The sequence below is a fragment of the Struthio camelus genome, chromosome 9, assembly GCF_040807025.1.
Source record: "Struthio camelus isolate bStrCam1 chromosome 9, bStrCam1.hap1, whole genome shotgun sequence".
NCBI lineage: Eukaryota > Metazoa > Chordata > Aves > Struthioniformes > Struthionidae > Struthio > Struthio camelus.
In genome coordinates, this window is record NC_090950.1 from 6,538,516 (window position 1) to 6,562,648 (window position 24,133).

Consider the following 24,133-nt stretch of genomic DNA (forward strand, 5'->3'; position numbering starts at 1 on the left):
CCGCCACCCCTCCCAACATGGCGCCAGGCGACAATCTGGCGCCGCTCCCGCTGTAACTCTATGGCCACGGGGAGGGCCGCCTCGCCCGGCAGCGGAAGCGCAGCGCCCGGAAGCCGGGGCAGCGGCGAGAGGCGGAAGGGAGCGTGGCGGCCGCTCGCAGGTGCGGTTACCACGGCGACCCGCGCCCGCCGGGCCGGTGATGTGGCGCGAGGAGGGGCCGGGAGCCGTTGGGCGCGCGGGGCGGGGGAGAGGGCAGGAGCCGCTGGGCGCGAGGCCGGGGCGGGAGCCGTTGAGCGCGCGGGGGGACGGGGCAAGAACCGTTGGGCGGGGGGGGGGGAGGAGGAGGCGGCAGGAACCGTTGGGCGCGCGGGAGGGGGGGAGGCGGCAGGAACCGTTGGGCGCGCGGGGGGGGGGGGAGGCGGCAGGAACCGTTGGGCGCGCGGGGGGGGGGGGAGGCGGCAGGAACCGTTGGGCGCGCGGGGGGGGGGGGAGGCGGCAGGAACCGTTGGGCGCGCGGGGGGGGGGGGGGAGGCGGCAGGAACCGTTGGGCGCGCGGGGGGGGGGGGAGGCGGCAGGAACCGTTGGGCGCGCGGGGGGGGGGGGGGGGAGGCGGCAGGAACCGTTGGGCGCGCGGGGGGGGGGGGGGGAGGCGGGGCGGGCGGAGCCGCGCAGCAGGTGCCGGGCGCCGGGACAGCCCTGCCCGGACGGCTGCGGCGTTCGTCGCCGGCGAAGGGGCGCAGCTCCCTGGGCCCGAGGGATGGTCTGTCAGTCAGTCGCCGTGTTGGCGGGGGCTGGAGGGAAACAGCTTTTTTTCCCTTTTCTTTTTTTCTTTCTTTTTTTTTTTTTGTGAATCACCTGTACCTTTGAGAACGTCTGTGTTACCGGTCGTTATTCAGTTACTGCAGTTCGCAGCAGAAGTGGTGTGCTGCGTATCAGGTCCTTATGAATACCGTCTGGATGGTGACTAGGAGCTAAAAGAGATTATTGCTGATCAGAGCTCTTCCAGTGTGTGATTTTGGACTAGTCGGTTAAACATCGTGCTTTAGTGTCAGTATCTGTGCTAAGGAAACGTGAGAGCCACATTTAAAAAATGTTGACAGAACCCTTCATGACACTCTGGTCATCTTCACTGTTCGCAGTGAATAATTGTTCCAAATGCTAGATTCGGGTGGATACCTTACGTTAGTTTTCCGGTCTTGGCACTGGGAGTTGGCTTCTCTTTCCAAGCAGTAGGACCTTTTCAGCTTACCTTTACTCGGCACACTCTGTAGCACATGATGAAGTTTAGTGCCCTCGCGATATGGCAGGGCTTGTGAGCGTGGGATGATTTATTTCCTTCTCTAAGGCAGGATGTGCACGTTTTCCAGAGGTAACTGTCTTTTCAGTTAATTTACTGGAGGAAAAATAAGGACTAAAAATATTTAAAAAACAAATCAAGCTTGAAAAATCCACTTTAGTGTCTTAATTCATATTATTTGTTTGCTTCGTTATCCTGCGCAGAACACGGCTGAACATCCTTAAGTCATTTACGTTCACTCCTGTGCCTTTTACCGCTTCTGTTCTCCATGGTGTATTTCTACTTTTGTTCAAGATACTGGTCTTTGCTTTGTTTTATGGCCCTATTAATCAGGGTGTATAGATGTTGCTAATATGCAGGTTTTCAGTCAACTAAAACAATTAAGATGCTGTCTTAAAACCACTCACCTGAAGATCTGCGTGTTGCATCTCTGTGTCAGAGGTATCTCCTCCATATCTGTCAGCTGCCTGTCACAGGCTTGTGCTCCGACGTGTGCTCTTTAGATGGGATGAACTGTCCTTTTTTCTATATTATATAGAGCAGAGTCTTTGTTACAGTCTTTCACAGAGTAGGGAGTCAGGCCCACGGGTCTTAAAGAGCAGCATAGGACTTTTATTGGAAGAGTACAGTAGGAGATATTTATTTGCATGTTCCAAACTACTGTGTAAAATTTGTAACGGATAAGGAGGACCAAATTCTGGGAGAAATTGCAAATCTTGTCTTTGTCGTGTTTGGAAGTCAAGGACTTACTCCACAAATATTGACGGGCTTCCTCCTCTGCAAACAATATGTTATAGCTTTAGCTCTTCAAAGTCATGGTATGCCATCTGGTCCGCTTCCCAGGCGTGCTGCAGCATAACACAAGTCTAGCACGCAGCTGAGCAAGGTGTATTATAATGGGGTATTTGTACTTTTATTCTGAAGGAAAGATGCTGAGATACAGAAAGAGCAGTGGGTGAGTGATTGCTCGTGAACTTACACCTGGAATAGTGTAATTTTTAAAGTGAGTAGGATGAGGTTGTCTTATTTTATAGCTCTTCTTATGTACAGATAGAACTATAGGTACGGATATATAACATGTATGCAAAAATTGTTTGTACATAGCACCATAAAAAAGAGGCAGAAGTTAGGTCCTTACAGGTTATCAGTTGTGATATCCTTGGAATTTGACTGGATTGTTTTTTTTCAGTTGGAGGGGAAAAACAGAAAAGGAGCGATCCAGAAAAATAAAGATTAAAGTGTGAAAGAGTGCCTGTGCGTGTATTTGGCTGTGGAGTAAATATATTATAGTCAAAAATTTTTAAGTTTTTGAAGGATGAAACAGAAAGCTAACAGAAAAATTCATGTCTTTGCTAAGCCTAAGAGTTGAGCAGGGAAATTCCGCTTAGCTGCACTGTGGTGAAGAGGTCAGAGGATATGTAGGCATGAAAGTACAAGTGAAGGTTAAAGAAGAAATGGCATTATTTTTTTCTGGCCTGTTTCTCACCCTAAGTTGTATCATTTGAGTCTGTCTTCATTCATCCATTGGCCTTCGTTTTTCAGTTTCTAGAGTTGGTGGTACTTAGTGCATCCAAGAAATGCTTGTTTCTTCATTCCCCAGTGAGGAAGTCTGCTGTACCCAGCTGAACCTAAAGGGCTGACTAGGGAACCTTAACCTTGCCTCCTCCTTCTGACACTGGTGAGTACATCAGCTGATACATCTGTGCAAATACAAAGTATCACTTTAACTGATCCTAAAACTAATAGTTAGTTGGTTGATCTTCCACCTAATTTGAAATATAAACTGTTTGTAAAATCCCTTCCTAAGGCAAGTTTATTTGACAGAATAAATATACAGGAAACTGGAATAGGTTTGACTGCAGCTCAGGAGTTTGATTTTAAAATCCTTGTCTCTTTTTCCATGCTCACAGTCCCCCCAGGCTTAAAAATCAAAAATACTATGATTATCTCATTGATTTATTGCACAAACCAGGCCACTGAATCTTGACTATGTCATAATATATTTGGATATGTGAGATTCTATATTTATAAAAAGAGATGACGTGAGACTAACGTTTTTTTCCTCCGACTTGTTTAGGTTTTTTCCTATAAAATGGGAATACTTATTGCAGTCCTTGGAATCTGGTTCAGCTCTTCACTTGCCAAAGGAGATTCCAAGGCTGTGACAACATCTCTAACTACAAAGTGGTCTTCAACTCCTTTATTACTTGAAACAAGGTAAGCGTGCCGTTATTTTCCTTCACAAATCCGAATGCACTTAAAGGATGAAATAATATATTCTCTCTGGGGCTAAAAATGGTGAGTTTTTTTGTTTTCTTTTGGTGCATCCTACAAGATTATTATGTGATATGTGTCAGCTGATTGTAAACGTTCATGTGCGGTGTCGATCTCTTTGTCCAGTTTGCAGTAGAGATTTTTATTTCTGTTCCTTGGGACGCAGACCTCTTCTTGTGTTTCTGTCGTTATATAATGGGCGCTCTTTTGCGTACCAGCCTGTGAGCAGTGGTTATGCTTTGGAACAGGTTGCCCAGAGAGGCTGTGGAGTCTCCATCCGTGGAGATAATCAAAAGCCATCTGGATGGGGTGCTGTGCAACCTGCTCTAAATGAACCTGCTTGAACAGGGGGGCTGGACTAGATGACTTCCAAAGGTCCTTTGCAACCTCAACCGTTCTGTGATTCTGTGGTTAGAAAAATCCCATTTGTTCCTACTCGAGTACCTTTATACGGTTCACAAGCGTGTCTTCAGGGAGCTGCTGTGTTTGAGGCAGCCCATTTGTATTTGCCTCCCATCAGGTTGCTCTTAACCACCTAAGCGTGGCGACAGCCATTCTCTACCTGCCTGAGCAGATAAGATTTTGCAGGTAAGACAGTGAATTAATGCTGACTGCATTCAAGCTGATATGCATGAATACATGGTCTACTGTACATAAACAGTGACCACCTTAAGCGTGTCATATATATATATATATATATATATATCAGTCCAGCATCTTTGGTTGTGTGCATTTTGAGACCTTTAAAAATTAAGCAAGGAATAGACAGATACTTGTTTTGTCCATGTGAAATTGAGAATCCATAATTGAGTTTGTGGTGCTTTGGATTCTGGCTGTAACTAAATAATTAGCAGTAAATCTGTTCAGTTGAATGTGATTGTTGCTATGCTTGGAGAGATGGGATGAATATATTGAAAGAGATTGTAGCTGTTTCTTTTTGTTTGGTAAATTCTTTCATCGTATGTATATATATATATTTTTTAAAAGTAGTTCTATCAGAAGTTTTTTTTCCCTCATGAGGTTTTATGTCATAGCACAGGGTACAGAGGCCTGTCATGTTCTTGTAGGTTTCCATATTAAGAGATTTTTGACCTCGGTGGCGGCTATGAGTTTTTGATATATAGCTGTTGCTTGCGTAGGCTTAGCTCAGTTAAGTTTGGGTTTAACTTTGTTTACGTGAGTAGTGCATTGATTATCTAAAATTAAGTGTGTTAAGAGTTGTGCAGCTGAGCCTGGGGAAAATGTTTTCTATGCTATTAAAGAGTGCTTGTTTTAAAAACCAAAAACTTGTTGCCATTAAAGCTGGGAAAATAAATTATGTCCTGCATAAAAACAATGCATAAAAACAAACCCAGTTCTCTCAATTTATACTGCAATTTGTCTGTAAAATAATGTTTTGAATACAAAGTTTGTGTAAACAGTTACAGGGAAGTTGCGCATGATTCTGCACGCAAAGTTCAAACTGTTTACTTTTCATCATCAGTCTACGTAGCACTTTAGGAGTCCCTGTAATTTCATTTCCCAATATACTGGTTTGGGAATGTCTTTGTTACTTTGTGACTTCCAGTTTTTATTTGTTTTTTTTTTTTTTTGTATCATTTAAGGATGTTGACAAATATGGAATTCTTCTTGTTATTGCAGATGTCAGATGTATTCCTAGATTGGGTGATGTGAAAATAGTTGAGCATTGATGGGTTTCATTCAAATGGGCATGGCTTTGGCTGATAGGCCAGGTGTGTCCTCGGTGAAATTACTTTTCTGTAACCTTTTCTGTAGAAGCTGAAATTTGAAGACTGAAAAATCTTCAAGCGGAAAAAACGCAACGCTCAGGTGTTAATGCCAGGATTAAAAAACGTTGAGATGTCAGACACGAGCTGGGAAAAAGCCTAGAGGAACTTGCAGGGAAAGGAAGCTCACCTTAGGAGAATGAGAAATCAGAAGCAGGAAGCAAACAGTCCAAAATAATGTTTCAAATGCTTGATACGTAACCTGATCATTGTTTTCCAGGACTTTGGGCAGGATCGTTCATCTGGGATGAACTAAAGAACGATATGGTACTGCAGCGCCAAGGCACCCCTACTGTTTGGTTTATTAAGCCTAGCACTGCAATTCATACCGCATTGTTCAAGAAGTATGTGTCCGATTAGTTTAAAATAGGTTGAAAAGAACACGCAGCTATGGTCACAGGTAGCAGGCTCCAAGTCTTGTCCTGTCTCTGTGTTGAGTTTGTAGTCCCAATCATCCTTTAGCATTGCTTTAATAAGTTTGGACATGATAAAGCATTTGTTGCTAGCAATGGTTAGAGAATTATTTTACTGTCTCTGTACACATACACAGTCATATACTTAATATATGGTGATTTACAACTTTGTGATGTGAAGCTGTTCATTGGCTCAATTAAAACAAAGAAAAAAGTCGTTTGTATGGTTTGTTACAACAAAATAAACAAAAATGTTACATGTTTCTCAAAATGCAGCTAGCGAAGAAATACCTTGGAAAGAAGAGAAGAGCTCCCAAAATGTATCTGGTTGTATTCTGGTGCTCTTTACTTGGAGAGATTAATAGGTGCTTAACAATCTTCTTTCACATAGTAGTTGTTTGTCCTGGCCTGCAACTATTGTTGTGTTTGGTATTTTAGTTTTCCTGGTCTGCTTAGTCTAGTAACGTTTGTTTTCTGATACGGATAAGCAGATGGTAGGAGCTAACTTTCTGTAAAGCTTTATGAACTGTAAGAATTGTAAGTTGAGAGAAACTTCATAGATCTAGCTACCTCCTCTCTTTTTATTCAGTGAATTTTTATCAGAAGAAGGTCAAGAAAGATTCTGGAATTTTGTTGAAGCAAGTCAAAATATTAAATCATCTCAACATGATGGTAAGCTCTCATAATCTTCTCTGAGCGATGACTGATAGTAGGCATGGTGGAAAAACATCTCCAAGTGTTTTGTCTTGCACTGTAGTAGTATTGTAAACATCACCTGAGGACTAATTTCAGTAATGCTTTTATTGTGGCGCGCTCAAGGCTTTTGGATGTTCCTTTGACAAAAGCTTTAGCGTATGAGCCTAAAACATGTTTTACTTGCTAGTTTGTGTTGCAGCATCAAGTATATAATTTTGAAAACGCTTTCTCTGTGTTCTCTTTCTAAACTGAAATTAAATGGGAGCTCTTAACTGCTTCCTTCCTCCCCGAGTTGCTTAGAAGCTGGTCCCAAGTCTGTGTTTGCATCCTCAAGGACATATTTAGGGTAGCCATGTACTCAAATGGATCTCCGCTGATGTTGACTCTGATCCATCTGTGGAGTTGAGCTCTAATGAAAACGGAGGAAGGGTCGAGTACATATTTACAATTAATGACATGGATTTCTGTCAGTATAAATCACAAATATGATGGAAAAAACCCCTTCAATGAGAATATTGTATAGAAAGATAACTGCCCGTGCTCTGACTTCACAGGGAGCGATTATTCCTCTTACCATGAAATGCTGAAAGTGGCCTGCCAGAATCTGTCGCCTCTGCAGCAGAATTTGTTGAAGTTTTCCTTGTCGTTACGTTCTTACTCTGCAACGGTTCAAGCCTTTCAACAGGTTAGTACAGCACAGTGGAAACCCTCGAATGATTTACAGAATACATCCTGGATATGATTGGAAAGCCTATTTAAAACAAACTTTGTTGCTTGATATTACGTAATAATTGCATAACAGATTCAAGTCTTTCTGAAGACACAGAACTGTAACTTAGATGTACAAATAATGAAAGCTGCTAAATAAAACATGCAGAGCTATAGATAGCTCTTAACAACAGCAACAAAAAAGAGGCGGGGAAACCCCTCAAGCATATAAAATACATATTTTTAAATATTCCGTTCTTCCAAGGAATAGAATTGAACACATATGCTTTGTGTTTTTGCTGAACTAAGCAAATATTGCTCTGTTGGTACTTGTGGTGCTAGTGATAGACCCATTCTTCAGCTGTGCTTTTTGAAGGTCGTAATTCATGAATATATAGCTCTAATGGTTAGAATCCCTAACTAGAAGTTCGTTGTAATTTGCATTCTTTTTCAGACTTGGGATATCATATAGTTCATTGCAAGTTGTCTCACATTATAATGCCCTTTATTTGTGTAATATTAGAAGACATCTTCCTTTTTTATCTTGAGTCATGTTATCATTTGCCGTTCAACAAATACGGGGTTTTCTGATGCGTAATGCAAAATAAATAAATAAATAGAATAAAACCAGAAAACTCAACTTTTTAAACCTGGAACAAATATTACAGGGGATAGTGATAGGCTGGAAAAAATATTTAATAACGTCGGGACTTAATTCTCAAGTCTGTGATTTTTGCCTTGCATTTACATTATGTAGTAAATGAGAAAGAAGTACTTGTTTAGACTTTAGGAAATCCAGGTAGGAGACCAATATTATTGTATCGCTGCGGAGTTGTACTACTACTAGTTTCCACTTGTTCCTAGGGCAAACATTCAACCTTCTTTATTACAAATATTTGAATACAGATAGCAGCAGATGAACTCCCACCAAAGGGCTGTGTTCTCTTCTTTGCTGTGCATGGAGAGAAGACATGTGAATTTGACTCTCTCGGAAATCTTTTACAGACAGCTTCAGAAAGGTATCTTTTTAATTTTCTATTCTTAGATTAGCTCCTGAAATTTAACCTAGCTAAATTTACTGCTCTAAAGAGACTTTAATAAACTGCTAGTTTCTACGTTCTTCAGTTCCAATTTATACTGCTCCTTTCTTACACACGAGCGGCGGTCTTTTACTTCTTATTCTTGCAGATTGGAATGATTTTTTTTTTCTTATCCCTTGCACTGATATTGTGTCAGGAAGAGGGAGGCTTTTAAAGTTGGAAACAAGTTGCTGAATGACAGTGGTAACCATGAGAAACATATAAAGCCTTTAGTATGTAGGGAGAATGGAAAGATTTGGGCTGCATATTAAAGTGTTAGTTAATATAATAGAGATAATTTTATGAATGATTTGAAGCATGCATAGCATTGCATGCATGAAGCATTTTTCCTATATAATTTTCTCAAAGTTAACAAAGGGAACACTATTAATATACAACGTATTTCAACTTCAGATTTCTTCAAAATACATGTTAATCTCTTGAACTTGTTATTGCAAGTTGATTATTCAGACCACAATTTTTCTAAAGACATCTCGATAATTAACTTCTTTAAAAGTCTGTAAGCTGTTTAAATTAACGAGGCTAAAAACAGTCCTGTTCCTTACAAGAGAAATAACAGAACCTGAGCGTAACTTTTAGTAACAAAAAGAAATTGTAAAATATAATTCCTCTTAAAAATACTTAAAAGTTTTAGTTTGCCTTCCAAGTAATCTTAGCAGCTTTATTTTTGTAAAAATAAAGAATTTTCCCCCGTTTGCCTGCAGGCTTGTGGCATCAGCAGCTCATATGCTCATGTGCAGAGCTCATGCATGTTCTGCTGACTCACTGGGAATATCTGAACGTTTCATTGTATTTTAGACAGTATTTAAAAACAGAGGTTGAAAATAGCATTCTCATTCACTTTGTTGTTTGTAGCCTAAGCCCTGGTTCAAGGTTACCTTGGCACTGAGTGTCTGGAACGTTTGCTGTGTTAGCCTCTTATTTTTTTGTATATAGAACTGATAGAATCAATTAAAAAAGAGTTAATTGAAAATACAGGGCAAGTGAGTGCTTGTTAGATAAGGATCATAGTTAGGTGGTGTTCAGAATCAAAAAACTTGTTTCACTGTCATACTTACATTTTTACATAAGGCTTTATCAGCCTGTATCAAGTGCTGCCAACCTCCATCGTACGCAGAGAATAGCTCGATGTATGTATTCAGTGAAGACAAAAGCAGTGATTAAACGAGGCAGACAGAAATTTTGCATCTCGCGTCGAGTGAGGAAACAGTATGAATCACACTGTGGTAATCTTCGATGTTTGCTCTTAGGCCAAAGCCGTTTTTGTTTAAAGGGGATCACAGGTACCCAGTTTCAAACCCTGAAAGTCCTGTCGTCATACTTTATGCTGAGATTGGCTCAGAGGAGTTCTACAGATTCCACAAGCTGCTTGTTTTAAAGGCTGAGGCAGGAGAAATCACTTATGTCCTCAGACACTATGTTGCTGTAAGTATATTTGCTCTGTGTAACCCGGGTATTTGACGCAGAAAGAGATATTAGAGATACTTAGGGTTTAAAAAGAAAAAGGGCCTACGTTTGATTTCTTCACGTTTAAAGATCAAGCAGCAACACACTACATAAATGTATTCAGAATTACTCAGTTTATTTTCTGATGGCATGTAGCTGAGGACTACAGAGTATTTACAGTCTCCTGATTGTTGAAATGAGAAGGTTGCTTGATTTTGCAAACTCAGAGTCAAACTCTAGATAAATTACAGAGTTCTACCTAAAAAAATGTTGCTCTAGCTATATTTGATTATAGGAAATAGATACCACCTACCTCCCATTTACATATTCATCTCTCTCCAGTGAGGCCACTTAAATTACCTGAACATAAAGAGCAGAGATTAACCTTAAGGTCTCGTTTTCAAATGAAATACATTGTTTCTGTACAGATTTCGTTACAGAACCACTCACCAGTCCTCAAGTCATTTGTCCCTGTTTTCATCTCTCTCTCTCAAATTGCCCATAACCACTAGATTGATGTTTATGTTTTAAAAGCTCCAAGAAATTAGCTGTTTGACTTTCTTCATGAATATTTCATGATGTTGCCAAAACCTGCAAACATCTGGCTAGTAGCCAGACGTGAATGAGAAAAAGCAGCATCAGTTGCTTCACCTCCAGTAACATTTGTACCTTTGATAAAAGAAGGTCATACATTGCATACGCTGCTTTCCTTTTAACACGTAATTTGTTTTTCAGTTTTGGAAAGAGTACTTGCATTCAGGATTAAGTATATTATGCAACAAATCTTGATACAGTTGTATGACTGGTATGCACTTCAAAATATTTCTGTCAGGTGACCGTGCTTGTTTCCCTTTAACGTCAGAGCTAAGTATCTGCCTCTCTCTTGAGTCACTGAGGTTGTTGTTGTTGTTGGGTTTTTTTGTAATTCCCTTTTATAACTCTTCAGCGAATAGTTCTTTCTTGAACAATTGAAGTTTGTGTCCCTCGTTTAATTTGAAGACATAAGTGTATCCTGTTGGATACCTGGCTTACACACTGAATCCTGAAACACTGCTTTATGTTCCTTTTTGATTTGATTTTTTTGTTCACAGCGGTAGCTTTGCTTTCTGAACTTCAAAAAGCTTAGTTGAAACGCATTAGGAAATAAAATTATTGTGGTACATTACTGCAAAATCACTCCTTGTATTTCTGTTTCTCACTTGCACGTTACCAGTTATGTCTGAAATATGCGCCAGCTTGAGGTTCCTTAGCTTTGGGAAATGGCAGCTTTTAATTTGTACATCAAAACAAAGAGTGGCAATGTTGTAATGTTTGCTTTTTTGTTACAGAATCCCAGTAAAGAAAAAGTCTACCTCTCTGGATATGGTGTGGAACTGGCCATTAAAAGTACAGAATATAAGGCCAAGGATGATACCCAGGTGAAAGGTGAACTCTTATTTTAACTACTTTAATGTAAAACTCTTAATTTTATAAAGGTAGTCTTATATTTCTTCTGATACAAATGGCTGCTTGCCCGAATGGCAGATATTTTTCTTTCTTCTGAGCTGAAGAAATCAAAATCACTGTCTTCTCTTCCTTTCTCCGTTGGGATTGTGTCCTTTATGAAGTGTATCTTTACCACAGATACTTCTGTATTTGTAAAACGCTGGGCGCGAGGGGCTCGTGACTCTGGGCTAGATCTTGGTAATGGCACTGCTCTTGTAACTAACTTTTTAATCAGTTAACTTAACTAGATCTTCTGCAGATGTAAAGCAATTCCTCTACCTTGATTTCCCTTAGTTTATTCATTCTCAGAGCAGAATGTGTTTCCTGGTCCTGTTCTTTGGGAAAAGAGAATTTAGAAGGACGTATTGTTTTGTGCTTTTACTGCTGTCTTCAGAGCACCAACCTCCATTTTGCAATCTCTCATACACCTGGTATAACTATTCTAGTAGGGACATTTGTGTGTGTGTGTGTGTGTGTTTGTTTATAATATTTCACAGAATTTTCTGTGGACTTTAGTAAGCATACTGAGTGTTTTGAAAAAAATGGTATTAAAATAGATTTTTCTGGTTTGCTATTTCAAAAAATGTTGCCCTGATCAAAGCTTCACTGAAAATAATATTCGTTATATATATATTTTTTTTAGTTACAGATAACAGTTGTGAAGAACCAAACTCAGATTTTGAATTAGGTTCTTCAGGGTTTGCAGTTTAATCAGCTTCTTAAGTACAGATCTAAACTCTGATTCAAAATATTCTGACATAATCTGGAGTTTAGACAAATACGATCATTACTTTATTTGTTAGTAATACATACATATATATATATATGTGTGTGTGTGTGTGTGTGTATGTGTATTTTGTTTTGAGAGAAACTGATATACTAGAGGCAGGTCATTCAGCTTATGATTTCATGTTATTAGTGTGTGAGAGTTTTCATTAATTTGTTGTCACAAAGTTATGCCAAGTTCTGATGTTGTTTGTAGCATAAGCAGTTTGGAGGCCTTTATTTTTTCCCTGGGAAAAAAAAAAAGTAATTCTGGGGAAAATCTGTTATTTGTAAACTTGTGAAGTTTTACGCCTAAATTGATGCAGTCATCTGGAATGCTTTACAAAACTGGCAAACTATACTTGCGTTGCTATGAGCTGCAAATTACTCTTACATTTTAACCTGCAAATGAAGGGTATAATTCTTATTCAAATCCTGCCTGATTGGGTGCTCGCTCTTTTGTTCATGCCTGTGCTTGTTCTAGCTGTGTTTCTGCCTTTCTAGAAGCAAGCACTCTTCCAAAAGGACTGGACATTTGGACAGACTTGAGCATAAAACATTTGGATTGAAGCTGGCTTGCATCCACCTAGTTAGCAGATGGTGTGACTATCTGCATCATCTTTTCACAGATTTCTTTCTGATGATTAAGCTCAGAATTGGTATTCAGATAGTGGTTTTTATCCTGTATTTTGGGGGGTAAAGTCAGGGTGGTGCTCATGATTTAGGTTTAGCACCTACCTTACAAAACTGGTATGTCCAGAAAGCTCCTAGGCCCTAGTGAATTCCTCTGCGGTGCCTAGGTACCTCTGAGATGTCCACTCACCTCTGAGACTTTCCTTCTAAACAATGCAACTCGGGTTTTCTTTCAGCTGTTACTGGGTTCATTTGTACAATTAGTGTCTCTTGGATACAAGTTCAGAAGTGAACTTGCCCTTTCTTTCTTCCTTGCAGTTACTGCAGTGCCCCATCTGCTTTAAAAAAAAAAAACCAAAAAACTGTATTAACTTTTTTAAACGAATTTTGGTGAACCATCAGCTGTTGAAGGGACTGACAATGAGACTGAATATACTGAAAACAGTGGTCTATCTCTAGCTTTATGGTTACTTGACAGAGCTGATTTTTCTGTTTGTCAAATAGGGGGATGATGCCCGTTCTCTGCTAAAAAAGTAGTTTGAGAACTAAAAATGAGTTGTGCACAAGTATAAAACTTTTATACGTATTGTTTCAGGCAGTCATGCCAAAACGAATTAAATCGAGCGTGGGAGCTGTCTAAATAATTGGTGATAGTGGTATTCTGTGTATATTTACAGGTACAGATGTGAATGCTACAGTAATAGATGAAAATGACCCTATTGATGAAGTGCAAGGATTTCTCTTTGGAAAACTAAGGTAAAACTCTGTTGTAACTTGTTGGGCTTTGTCTTATCAAAACACTTGATGCAGAGATGCTGATCTCTTGCTTTGTTGTTATTTTATTAAATATCTGAGTGCTTTGTTATCCGCATGTGTTAGCAGCATTCTTTTTCATTTGTTGGTCTCCTTGAATTAGCAGCAAAGTTGCTTACAGGAACCCACATAAGGTTGTTTTTTAATTCTCACTCCCTTTCAGGCAGTTGTATCCTGACTTGACAGAGGAGCTGAAAGAGCTTAGAAAACACCTTGTGGAAAGCACCAATGAAATGGCACCTTTGAAAGTATGGCAGTTACAAGGTAAACTGTAGGAAGACTCTCAGTATTGTACTGTAAATACTTTGTGTACAAATATCTGTGCATTCTATGCAAATGCCACTGCTTGTGGCAGGGTACAGTTGGGAGAGTTTGGCTGTAAAATTCCTGCCTTGGAAACGACTGCATTTTCTGAAGCTCCTTCCCAGGGTCTTGTTGAAATAGCTTTTACAAAGATTCTCTTTCACGGGACCTCTGAAGTGAGGTTTGCTTTTGTATGGTGATGTACAGAAAGCCACTTACTCTTAAACTGGTTACTACAGTCACAGCCTCGCTTTGGAAGCTGAGATTTCACAAGACCAAAGGAGGGTACTACTTTGAAAGTGAAGTTCCCTTTTTGCCACTTTCGTCTACTCTAGAATCCTACATGTTTAAATGGGTTCTTGGTGTTGGGATATACAGTGGGACTACTTAGGGTAAGGACGTGCATGGTCTTTGCAGGATCAGAACTTGTAGGAATTCCCACTTGCATGCTACTGAATATCATCCATTCCTATTACTAGAATGGCGGTTTTCAAACCAGACCCTACTGGTCACGTGCAGCAGCCCGTGACCGCGCATCCTGTCAGCTCGTTCTTCTGCCATCGTTCACAGAGATCGTTCAGTCTCTCCCATCAAGCTTCCTGTATGAGAGCTGCATAGCACATCACATAGCTATGTCCCTGTTTGTTCCGCGGGAAAGAGGATAGCTAGGAGCGGACTGTGTAAAGTGTTTTGTTTATGGCAGCCTACTCCTAGCTAGTGTCTTTCCCAAAGGTCAGATGGGGACTTCTGTCAAAATTCAAGCCGGTAGTGCAGTTGTTAAATATGTGTGCAGCAAATACGGTGCTTCTTGTAAGTGATGGAAGGTAGAGCTGTCTGTGTGATAGTGGCTACCTCTTCCACTGGAGTCTGCTGAATGCCCTGGCCCACCAGTAAGTTTGGTCCCATTGTGGGTACCCACAGCCTGTCCTCAAAGAATGCTGCATTATTTTAAACTTAACAAACAATCCCACAAATCAAACGTGACTAGGCAGTCCAGCATTTCTTGTTGTGACATTCATGTGTGTTGTGGCCTTTCAGTTCTTAAATTAATGATCTTTCCTCCTTTTGACTACCACCAAGATAGAACTAATTTTCTGTAAAAGCCAGCAAGAGGCATTTTGAGCTGTATTTCAAAAGCTTCTGCATACAACTCTAACCTGTTTCCCTGGAAAGCATCTGCAGTTCTTGTTATAGGCCTACTGAAAAGGCTATTCATCCTCTGGAAAAGGAGTACCTAGAAATGCTGAATATATGTTGTAGCTACAGAGAATCTATCTCCAACAGATTGCTGTTTATTTTCCTAGCCTGTGAAGTAGCCAGACCTCTTCTGAAGGGTAGATCCTCTTGTCCCTACCAAAAAAAAAAAAAAAAAAAAGCGATGGAAGGTGATGGTCTGGGCTCATGGAAGCAAGCTGTCGACATTGTACACTAATTCAGTTTGAAGGAGTGACTTACTCAGAGGCGTTTAATAAAAGCTGTAAATTAGGAAGAAGACAAAAAAAATAGTACCTAAAGGAACAGATGAGCAAAAATGCTGAAAGCTGAAGTTGGTATGACTGACGTAGAAATGCTTTTATTTTCAGTGCAGTGCATCGGGTTCTTTTCAGTTTAGAGTCCTTGACTTGTACTGTTTCAATTCTAGATTTAAGTTTTCAAACCGCTGCCCGCATTTTGGCTGCTCCCCCTGTGGATGCTTTGATGGTCATGAAAGACCTCAGTCAGAACTTCCCTACAAAGGCCAGGTAACTTTAATGATGAGTACTAGGAAGTTTTCTTACTAAATTATCTTTTTCTTTTTCTCAGCAGAATACTTGACAGGCAGCATAGGTCTGGTTAATGGCCGAGTTTCCATTTAGCAGGAAGAAACATTGGAGAGCATTTACGCAGAAGAGATCTTCAGCTTCTGATTACAATGAGAAGCTTACGGTGTTTTTCTTTGGCTTTGACCAGTGGAAAATTCAACAAAATTACCTGCGCTATTTTGTTCTGAAATGTTTCTGAACCTTTTGTATCAAGTCCTTAAGAATGTATTGGATAGGGTTTCTGTCCAGTGGTTTTAGGATTTACCTTTTACTGGATCCCACTCTTCTGAGATCCACTTTTGGAAACAGCCCAGTGCTTAAGGGAGTAAATTTTACATCAGAGGATGACTAAATGCAGAAAATAGAGTAACTTGACATCAGTGAAGGTCTTGGGCATGTTCCGATTAATTTCAAGAAAGTCAGACATGATCTCACTTGCTCCACCACAGTAGAAGAATATGTGAGGACGCTACTACAGGAGCTAGTCCCTTTAGAGTAGGTGGAGTAAAAAGAGACTGAGTTCTGGTCTTATATCTCAGTAACTAGTGTTAAGATTGCGCTATTTATATCGTCTCATTAAGGCTGGAATTGTGCTGTCATCTAGTTCTTAGTCAGATCAGTGAGCTGAACTCACCTGTTCTATGATGGCACGATCACGTTACAAGGAAAGGAATGGGAGCCCACAGCAAAGAATGAAATCTTCCTACTCTCTGCTCCACTTCCACCTCTACTTTTTTTGCTGGCAGCAGCCCAGTTTTATTATGGCTTAAGGGTGAAGCTAGACACAGAGTCAGAAAGGTTCGTTCTTGGGGCAGTTGGCATGGGGTTAACGTTTTTATCTTCTCTTGAATTACAGCAGGCAATTTTTGAAAGAAATAATATTGCATCTTACTTTTTAATGGGGCCACAAAATGCAAGTGCTTCTGGTTGCAGCTCATGATACTAGGAGACTAAATATAGTTATAGTTAGATACAGAAAGTGGGATAATTGGACAAAATGGAATGAAAATTGACAGCATGTTGGTTTTTATTTCCGTAGAGCAATAACAAAAACAGTTGTTTCCTCGGAACTCAGGACAGAAATTGAAGAGAACCAAAAGGTAACGCTTCCAGAAAGTCATGTAGTGCTGTCGCACGTTTAATGTAAACTGAAGCTTTGAAAATGTTTCTGTTTAAAAGTGTACGCTGTGCTTAAAAATATGAGCTAATGTTTTCACACACATCTTTGTCTTACTATGCACTTGGGAAGTGAAGAAGTGACTGGATTTCCAAACATGGATTAGGAACATAACTTTGCCCAAATATGAAAACACTGATCAGAAATTCGTTGAGGGAGATCAATAATATGTTGGGGAATGATGATCTGGAGATTTTAGGGGGGGTTGTTTACAGAACTGCCCCTATAAGGGTTGCTCACAGCAGTCAAAAGTGCCCTGACAGTTATTTGGCAAGTGCTTTTCAATGTACACAAAAATGAGCTTCTATTTAGTATCTGATCTCTGAATCTGTTAGCTGTATTTATTTACCTCTATAAAATGAACTTTAAAGCCAGCGAATAAACAGTGTTCTCAACCCTGGAGGAAAACGTTCTATGTATTTACAGAAAATACACAGCATAAGTCTTCTTAGGATTTCTAGGTGGACTGGCTTTTAATCCCTAGCCTGCAGAACAGGACTAGATCAAGAATGCACTAGGAGAAATCTTGATGTCTATGTCACATCAGTCCTTAGCTTCTCTAATAGTCCAGCACAGCTTGTCAGTTCAAGCTGCAGAGAGATGGTTAGTACACTTGTATAAATGTGCCTACTGGGTGGCCTTCTTTCAGTCTCTGACCTAGTTTCTATTTGACTGCTCTAACAAATGTGTAAACTCTGAATCTCAGCGTATAACTCACCCCGAATAATAGTTAAAAACAGGCTTAGCTTGATTTTAAGTTATTGATTTTAAGTTTGGAGTGTACTCTGAACTTCCTGCAGCCAACCGTATGTTAAATGTGCGAGTGCTTTTTAGTGGGAGCTATTACAGTCAGAGTGTAGTTATATTTTTGGATTATGTTTAAATGTCTGAGCTGGAAGGAATGTAGCTTGTTAGAAAGCTCTTCCTGGAAAGCAAGTATATTAAGCATATTCTCACAGCTTTAAGGAGGCAGGAAAAAAAATACATTTTTCATGACCCAGTTTGAGATAGCGTTTAGAAAATAATTTTTAGAGGTATAAATTCATCAGTGTTTACAGGGAAGCCGCAGGATCTACTCAAAACCTCCTGCCATTGCTTGTAATCATCCATATATACTATGTGGAGAAAACGGTTCGACTACTGGTATTTTGAGGGGGAAACTACTTAATAAAAATTTAGCACCTACCCAAGTAAGTCATGTTCTTTCCACCTGTGCTTTCAAACAGGATCATAAAAACTTAGGTTGAGAAGGACCTCTGGATGTCATTGAGCTCAACTTCCTGCCCAGAGTGTGCTCTAGTGTTTGCAAAAAAATGTTCGAACAGCTCTGCTGTGTACTTGGCATTAACAAAGCACTGAAAAAACAGTAGCCACTTGGCAATTTTGTACAGTAGAATGAAAATACACCTGGTTGTGCAGTCCAGATAGAGCACAAAATACAAGTTTAGCATTATCGTAAAATCAAAGCCATACCTTTTGGTACATGATCTAGTCTAATGTCCAACTTTACATTAACAGCAAAAATACAAAGTACGTGAACTATACATTTATGTCCTTTTTTATTTTTTTTAATCTCATTGATGATATTCAGCTCATTTAGTAGTAAATGCAACCTCAAAGCTTTATAAGTCCCCAAGATTCCTGTTCTGAAAGAGAAATCTCTTAGTTGTTCAATAGTGATAAAATCAGAAAAGAGAGGATACACCATAGTCCTGGAAGGGACGAGGTGTAGATTATAATTGTAAGTTAAAGCTGCCTGGTGGCTTCTCTACTGTGTGTTAGAGCAGCCTGGCGTGGAGGTAACCCCACAATTAGGTAGATACATTTTTATTCCAAATATGTCTAGACTACTAGATCCAGATATGGCTAGATTTTAAAGAGCTCTGCTCTTGTAATCTTTTCCTTTGCATGACTCTCTGTGTAGATATTATTTGCTAGTGAAGTTCACTGCTTTTAGTAAGCTGTAGTTTAGAATGTATGTATGCGCAGAAAGCTATAACTTAACATAGAACATACTCAACTCTTTTCTGGGAGCTTTATTAACTAATAGAATATATAAATTCTTCCTGCTTATATGCTGCTTTCCTGTTCTAGGTACTTCACATGTTAGTTTGCTATTACTCCTTTTGCTTTGTCCATCCTCTTCACAGAATTAGGTTTTTTTCATGTGCAAATACTGTTTTTGGTTTTTTTTTTTCCCCTTCAGTGTTCGTTATGCCTCTTAATAGAATTTTGTAACTGCTGCTGCATAAGGAGAGGTATTAGGAGAAAGCAGTGACACTTCTTTTTTTTTTTTTAATAGAATTTTTACATGCTAGATTTAGGAGTTTTGCTTCAGTAGGACTGTTTTCTACTCACTTCTCTGTTGGTTCAAAATTAGACTCTGATGGTGCCTCAGTTTAGGGGCAAGCACGCAGTCAAACGGGGTAGTGCTTTAGAGGTACTTAGCAGAACTTCCAAGATATTCATGAGACTTTACCATGCACTTAGGTGCTGTCTGTTTTTTTGGAACTTCACACTATTATTGCAGCTCATATGCTCCTCATTGATGAGACAGTAGATGCATCAGGGCTTAGTTGGTACCTTAAACAGCAGTTAGTTCCACTAATGAGCACCAAGCGACATACAGCAGTTTGAACCTGTTCTGCCCAAAAATGAGCTTTAAAGAGCTAAGACAGGTACCTGGATGCTTTTTGTCCAAGTATTTTGTGAGGTGTCAGCTAGAAAATATTCAATGACTTCTCTCAAGTATTTTCTGATGATTTAGTTCAAGTATATTTAAAAGGTCTACTCAGGCAATTTCCAAATTTGTCAGAGTTGCACAGAGGTCCCATTTATGTATAGCTACACCAGATAGCTTCATTTTTTTCCCTTTTGTTTTTTTTTCTTTTTACTTACTAGGTACGGATACATTCACAAAGTCAACAAAAGACTGTAGCTGAGAACTAATATAATGCAATCCAAGTAATAACGGCGGTCAAATCCATAGCTTTGACATGAGTCAAGTCTGTAGTCATTTTTATTCTGTTGGTAGCGTTCTTCTAATGGCTTTTTTTTTTTTTTCCTCCTGTCTTCAGTACTTCAAAGGAACATTAGGATTACAGCCGGGAGATTCTGCCCTGTTCATCAATGGACTACATATTGATTTAGACACTCAGGACATATTTAGGTAGGGATGTCTTGTCTTCCAGAATAATTGGTGTCCTGTTTAGCATCTTGCATCCTGCTTGTGCATTGATGACGGTCATTTAGATAGATTTGAAACTACTTCTTTGAAAAATCTATATTTAGACTAGTTGTAAATGTGTAATTGATAAGTATAGGGAAAAGGAAACCCTGTTTACTTCTCTTACACAAGTGGTTTCCTAACAAAAAAAAACGGATGCGGAAACCGAAACCGATGCACAGACCCTAGAACATCAGAAAGGGATCCTTACCCTACTACTGTTCTTTTGACCTGCTCTGTGAATACAGGACTGTCAGGGTAGAAGTTTATTCCGAAGAATATTTGATTCTTAAAGCCTACATCCCTGTAAATTTTCCATCTGAAAACTGCTTTGCATCTTTGTCGAGATCTGTTTCCGTACTGTGGAACTGAAATTACAATTGTACATCATGCTTAAGTTCTCTTGGCGTAATGCACTTTTTCTTAGAAAAATAATTGAATATGTTTAAATTCTCAAGTTTCTTGAGACAGTTGGAAATAGGTAAGAAGTAAGAAATGCACAGACCTTGCAGTCTTCTGCTTATACCTTCCATCTGCTAACCCTTAGGCTACAGCAAGTTATTTCTTGTGTTTTTAAAATTCAACAAAATTATTTTTCGTTTCCTTCCAGCCTGATTGACGTGTTACGCAATGAAGCCCGTGTTATGGAAGGCCTGCACAGCTTAGGAATTGAAGGTCTTTCCTTGCACAATGTTCTGAAGTTGAACATCCAGCCATCAGATTCAGACTATGCTGTGGACATCAGAAGCCCTGCTATTTCAGTGCGTATGGTTTTATATAAGAAATACCTTATCCACCTTTGGGCAACGTGTTCTTAAGCTGTCAGGGGAACTGTAGCTCTTCACCTCACAATCAAATCTGAAACTCTGCAGAGGTAGAAAAAGGAGCAACAGTAGGGAAAACAAGTGCTGTGTTTTAAATGCAATTAACTCTTAGTAAAATTTAACTTTTTATTCATATAGTGCGCTCAATACAGTGTCCAATTTTTTAAATATTTTACTATTCCAAACACAAGCAGGAGGATTGGCGATCATTTAAGTGGCTTTATTTTATTTTTCCTTAGTGGATCAACAATCTTGAGGTGGACAGCCGATATAATTCCTGGCCTTCCAATGTGCAAGAATTGCTGCGTCCCACGTTTCCAGGGGTAATCAGACAAATCAGGAAAAACTTCCATAATTTTGTAAGTAGGGATCTGATGAGAAATGAAACGTTCCTTTTTTTTTTTTTTTTTCTTACAGCAGCAGCAGCGTTAGCTCTTGGAACTTACCTACGTATATGTTGGAATCTCTGTCACTTAAAGATCGAGTTAGGATGCTTTTCCAAAAGGATTCAGTTCTAACTATACTGCCAAGTTACGACTCAGATTCAGAGATTACTGAACATGGTTCTCTGGACTGGTCATGTGAATGCCGCCATGTGAACCAAACGTGAACAGTGCTGTGGGAGCATCCTTCTATGGAGATCATGCTTTTAGCACTCAAATTATCTAACAGAAAAGCAACGTTATTCATCTGAATAACGGGCCGTAACTTCATTTTAAGGAAGCCCGCTTCTGTCTGTGTGTTGGCCTTGCTCCGAGAATGCCTAGAAGGATGGGCCTTTCAGGAAGGCCAGGCAGAGCAACACGGTTTTCCTGCATTCTGGCAAGACGCGCATGGAGCACTTAACTGGGAAGATTTTGATGTGGCCAGAGAGAGAAGCCTAGATGCTAGGGCGTACTGAGGTAAAGGCAAGGCGTGAAAGGAGTCCAGTCTGTTCCGGGTAAAGGAGCAGTTTAGACAGGGCACTTTAGATTATGATTTTGGACTTAAAGATTTTAGGAGAAACTTACTTAGTGGGTCTCATCTCCCTGGCAGTGAATAGAACGAGACTGGTAATAACTCTGCAGTAAAGTATTAATGAAGCTATCTCTAGTCAAAAGCCAATGTCTTGACTTCTTCAGGGAACAGAAACCTCTTATTTGCAATTTATGTGCAGGTGCTGATAGTAGATCCTACTCATGAGACTACAGCAGAATTGTTTAATGTGGCAGAGATGTTCTTCAGTAACCACATCCCACTGAGGTAATATTATGTTTTTATGGGATTTGATTTTCAGATCAGTTTCACTTTTGTGACTTTTGCAATTGTAAATGCTTGTTGTTTAGGAAACCGTAGAAATTTTGTATGCTTTGTACTGCTGGTAGGAAAGGGCAATTTTTCCTTCTTCAAAATGTTTTGAGTAAAACTTTTGCTAATAGCAAAATGGAGCCGAATAAAAAATTCGGTCTCTCCAGGAGTCCAGAAGATACTTAAAAGCAAGCACTTTGGATGAAAGAAGATATGAAAAGCGAGATTCTGACAGACTCCCTGTTAGAGAAGATATGTCATAATTTTGATTCCTCAACACCGTTCAAAATCTTATCAGTCTGTTCAGGAAAAAAAAACTTGGCTTAAGATGCTGATCATTGCTGACTGTTGTATGAAGAGTTGATTACCTGTTAGTATAACAGATTCATAATCTGGGGGTTTGTTTGATTGCAGGATAGGACTAGTCTTTGTGGTAAATGACTCAGAAGATGTTGATGGACTTCAGGATCCTGGTGTTGCCCTTCTTAGGGCATACAATTATGTGGCACAAGAAATGGATAATAATTATGCTTTCCAGGCAGTCATGTCTGTAAGTATTCATTTAACTGAATGTTTTAATATTTGCCATAAATTGTGTTAATGTGCTAAACTCTGTTAGCATTCAGGGTACCTCAGAAAACCAGTACTACAGAATACCTGTTTCCCTCTAAAGTGCTGTGATCTAATTTTAACGAGAGGCCAGATTTAAATGTGACGTTTGTACTTTTGCAAGTTTTTCCGATCCTACCTCTTTCTTTGTTCTGCTCATGTGACTTCTAAACTGTGCTATTCCTTTAATATTATAGAGGTTTTTTTTTTTTTGTCCTGAACAGTTGTCGCCACATAATCTCGCAACATAAAAGGATATTATAGATATTAGTAAATTCATTTTCACTTGTAGTTAATTTCACTGGTAGTTTGACACAGTTGCATAAATCTGTAAGATGGACATACAGTAACATTAAATTTGCCAGTTATTTGAATACAATTTTTTTTTGTTGTTATATAAATGTCAGAGGTTTTATATATAGTTGTATGTCTAAAGTAAATCTTGTGCCTTCAAGAGGGAAACAAAATTAGTTAGCTGCTTTACGTGTGTGGGCATGTTGTATTGTTTGTAAGCACATATCTTGTTCTGCAAGGAAGAGGTAGCTCTTCTGATGTGCTTCGTTTGAGCCTTTTTTTTCCCCCACTGAGCACTACTTTTCCTGCTAAGATACCTTTTGTAATTAAATATACAAGTTATTATTTAAAGAAATTCATGATATTTACCTCTTTCCAATCTGGCTGGAATAACTATGGGGTAAAGCAAGATATGTTTCAGAACTACCAGCACTTTTTAACTTTCAGCTTTGTACTTGCAACCTGTTATTGAAGTTTGATAAACATGAAAATATGTTGAGTATCTGGCTGCTAATACCTTGTATAATTACTGGAATACAGGTGATATGTTAAGTTACCTTTGGTAAGGAGAGTTGCAGCTGTAAACTTGCATGTGTGTCCTCCTTCCAGATATATAACAAAGTAAAAACAGGAGATCAGCTGAGAGTTGAGCATGTGGTTAGTGTTCTTGAGAAACAGTATCCTTATGTGGAAGTGAACAGCATTCTGGGAATCGATTCTGCCTATGATCAAAACAGAAAGGTAAGAATTTGAGAAATAAAGCATTTTTACCTTTTTTTTTTTTCTCTTTCCTTTGCAACAACACTGCTTTGCAAATATCATCGCTGTGTACGGTGTCTTGCTCCAGTTCTCTTATTTAGTAAACAAGAATCTATTTCATTATCATACTGGGGTGAGTTTCAACAGTATTTTTATAGGGACTTATGTTCAGCATAAAGTTTACACACACAAATATATATATACACATATACACACCTATATATCTTGTATTACAAGAACTAAGATAACAGTCTCATGTCTCTATAATTGCTTTAAAAAAAAAAATCAAAGAGAACATGGCTCATAGGGGAAACCTAGCAGCTTAGTGTTTGGAAGGGGTTCATGTCGGTTTTCTTTAGGATTGGTATTTGACTAGTGTCCAAGATAACAGGATGATGACAAACGCAAAATTCCTTGCCTGTAGCAAGGCATTTG

The 24,133-nt window shown here is 39.4% G+C and overlaps 1 protein-coding gene across 3 annotated transcripts in view; it reads left to right on the top strand.

The window, feature by feature from the left end:
* Nucleotides 1-101: 101 nt before the first annotated feature.
* UGGT1 (UDP-glucose glycoprotein glucosyltransferase 1) overlaps nucleotides 102-24,133 on the top strand; it is a 50,274-nt gene continuing 26,242 nt past the window's right edge. For 2 of the 3 annotated variants that reach the window (XM_068953955.1, XM_068953957.1), the window contains exons 1-18: nucleotides 102-160; nucleotides 2,898-2,975; nucleotides 3,375-3,514; nucleotides 6,361-6,443; nucleotides 7,022-7,152; nucleotides 8,082-8,194; nucleotides 9,526-9,700; nucleotides 11,050-11,146; nucleotides 13,282-13,360; nucleotides 13,581-13,681; nucleotides 15,363-15,462; nucleotides 16,562-16,622; nucleotides 19,777-19,868; nucleotides 20,536-20,686; nucleotides 20,989-21,108; nucleotides 21,906-21,991; nucleotides 22,451-22,586; nucleotides 23,549-23,680. In XM_068953955.1, the coding sequence (XP_068810056.1) occupies nucleotides 3,390-3,514; nucleotides 6,361-6,443; nucleotides 7,022-7,152; nucleotides 8,082-8,194; nucleotides 9,526-9,700; nucleotides 11,050-11,146; nucleotides 13,282-13,360; nucleotides 13,581-13,681; nucleotides 15,363-15,462; nucleotides 16,562-16,622; nucleotides 19,777-19,868; nucleotides 20,536-20,686; nucleotides 20,989-21,108; nucleotides 21,906-21,991; nucleotides 22,451-22,586; nucleotides 23,549-23,680 (1,782 nt within the window). In that variant the 5' untranslated portion in view covers nucleotides 102-160; nucleotides 2,898-2,975; nucleotides 3,375-3,389. Of the gene's footprint in view, nucleotides 161-2,839; nucleotides 2,976-3,374; nucleotides 3,515-6,360; nucleotides 6,444-7,021; nucleotides 7,153-8,081; nucleotides 8,195-9,525; nucleotides 9,701-11,049; nucleotides 11,147-13,281; nucleotides 13,361-13,580; nucleotides 13,682-15,362; nucleotides 15,463-16,561; nucleotides 16,623-19,776; nucleotides 19,869-20,535; nucleotides 20,687-20,988; nucleotides 21,109-21,905; nucleotides 21,992-22,450; nucleotides 22,587-23,548; nucleotides 23,681-24,133 lie in introns of those variants that run through there. The other variant, XM_068953956.1, reaches the window with a different exon arrangement.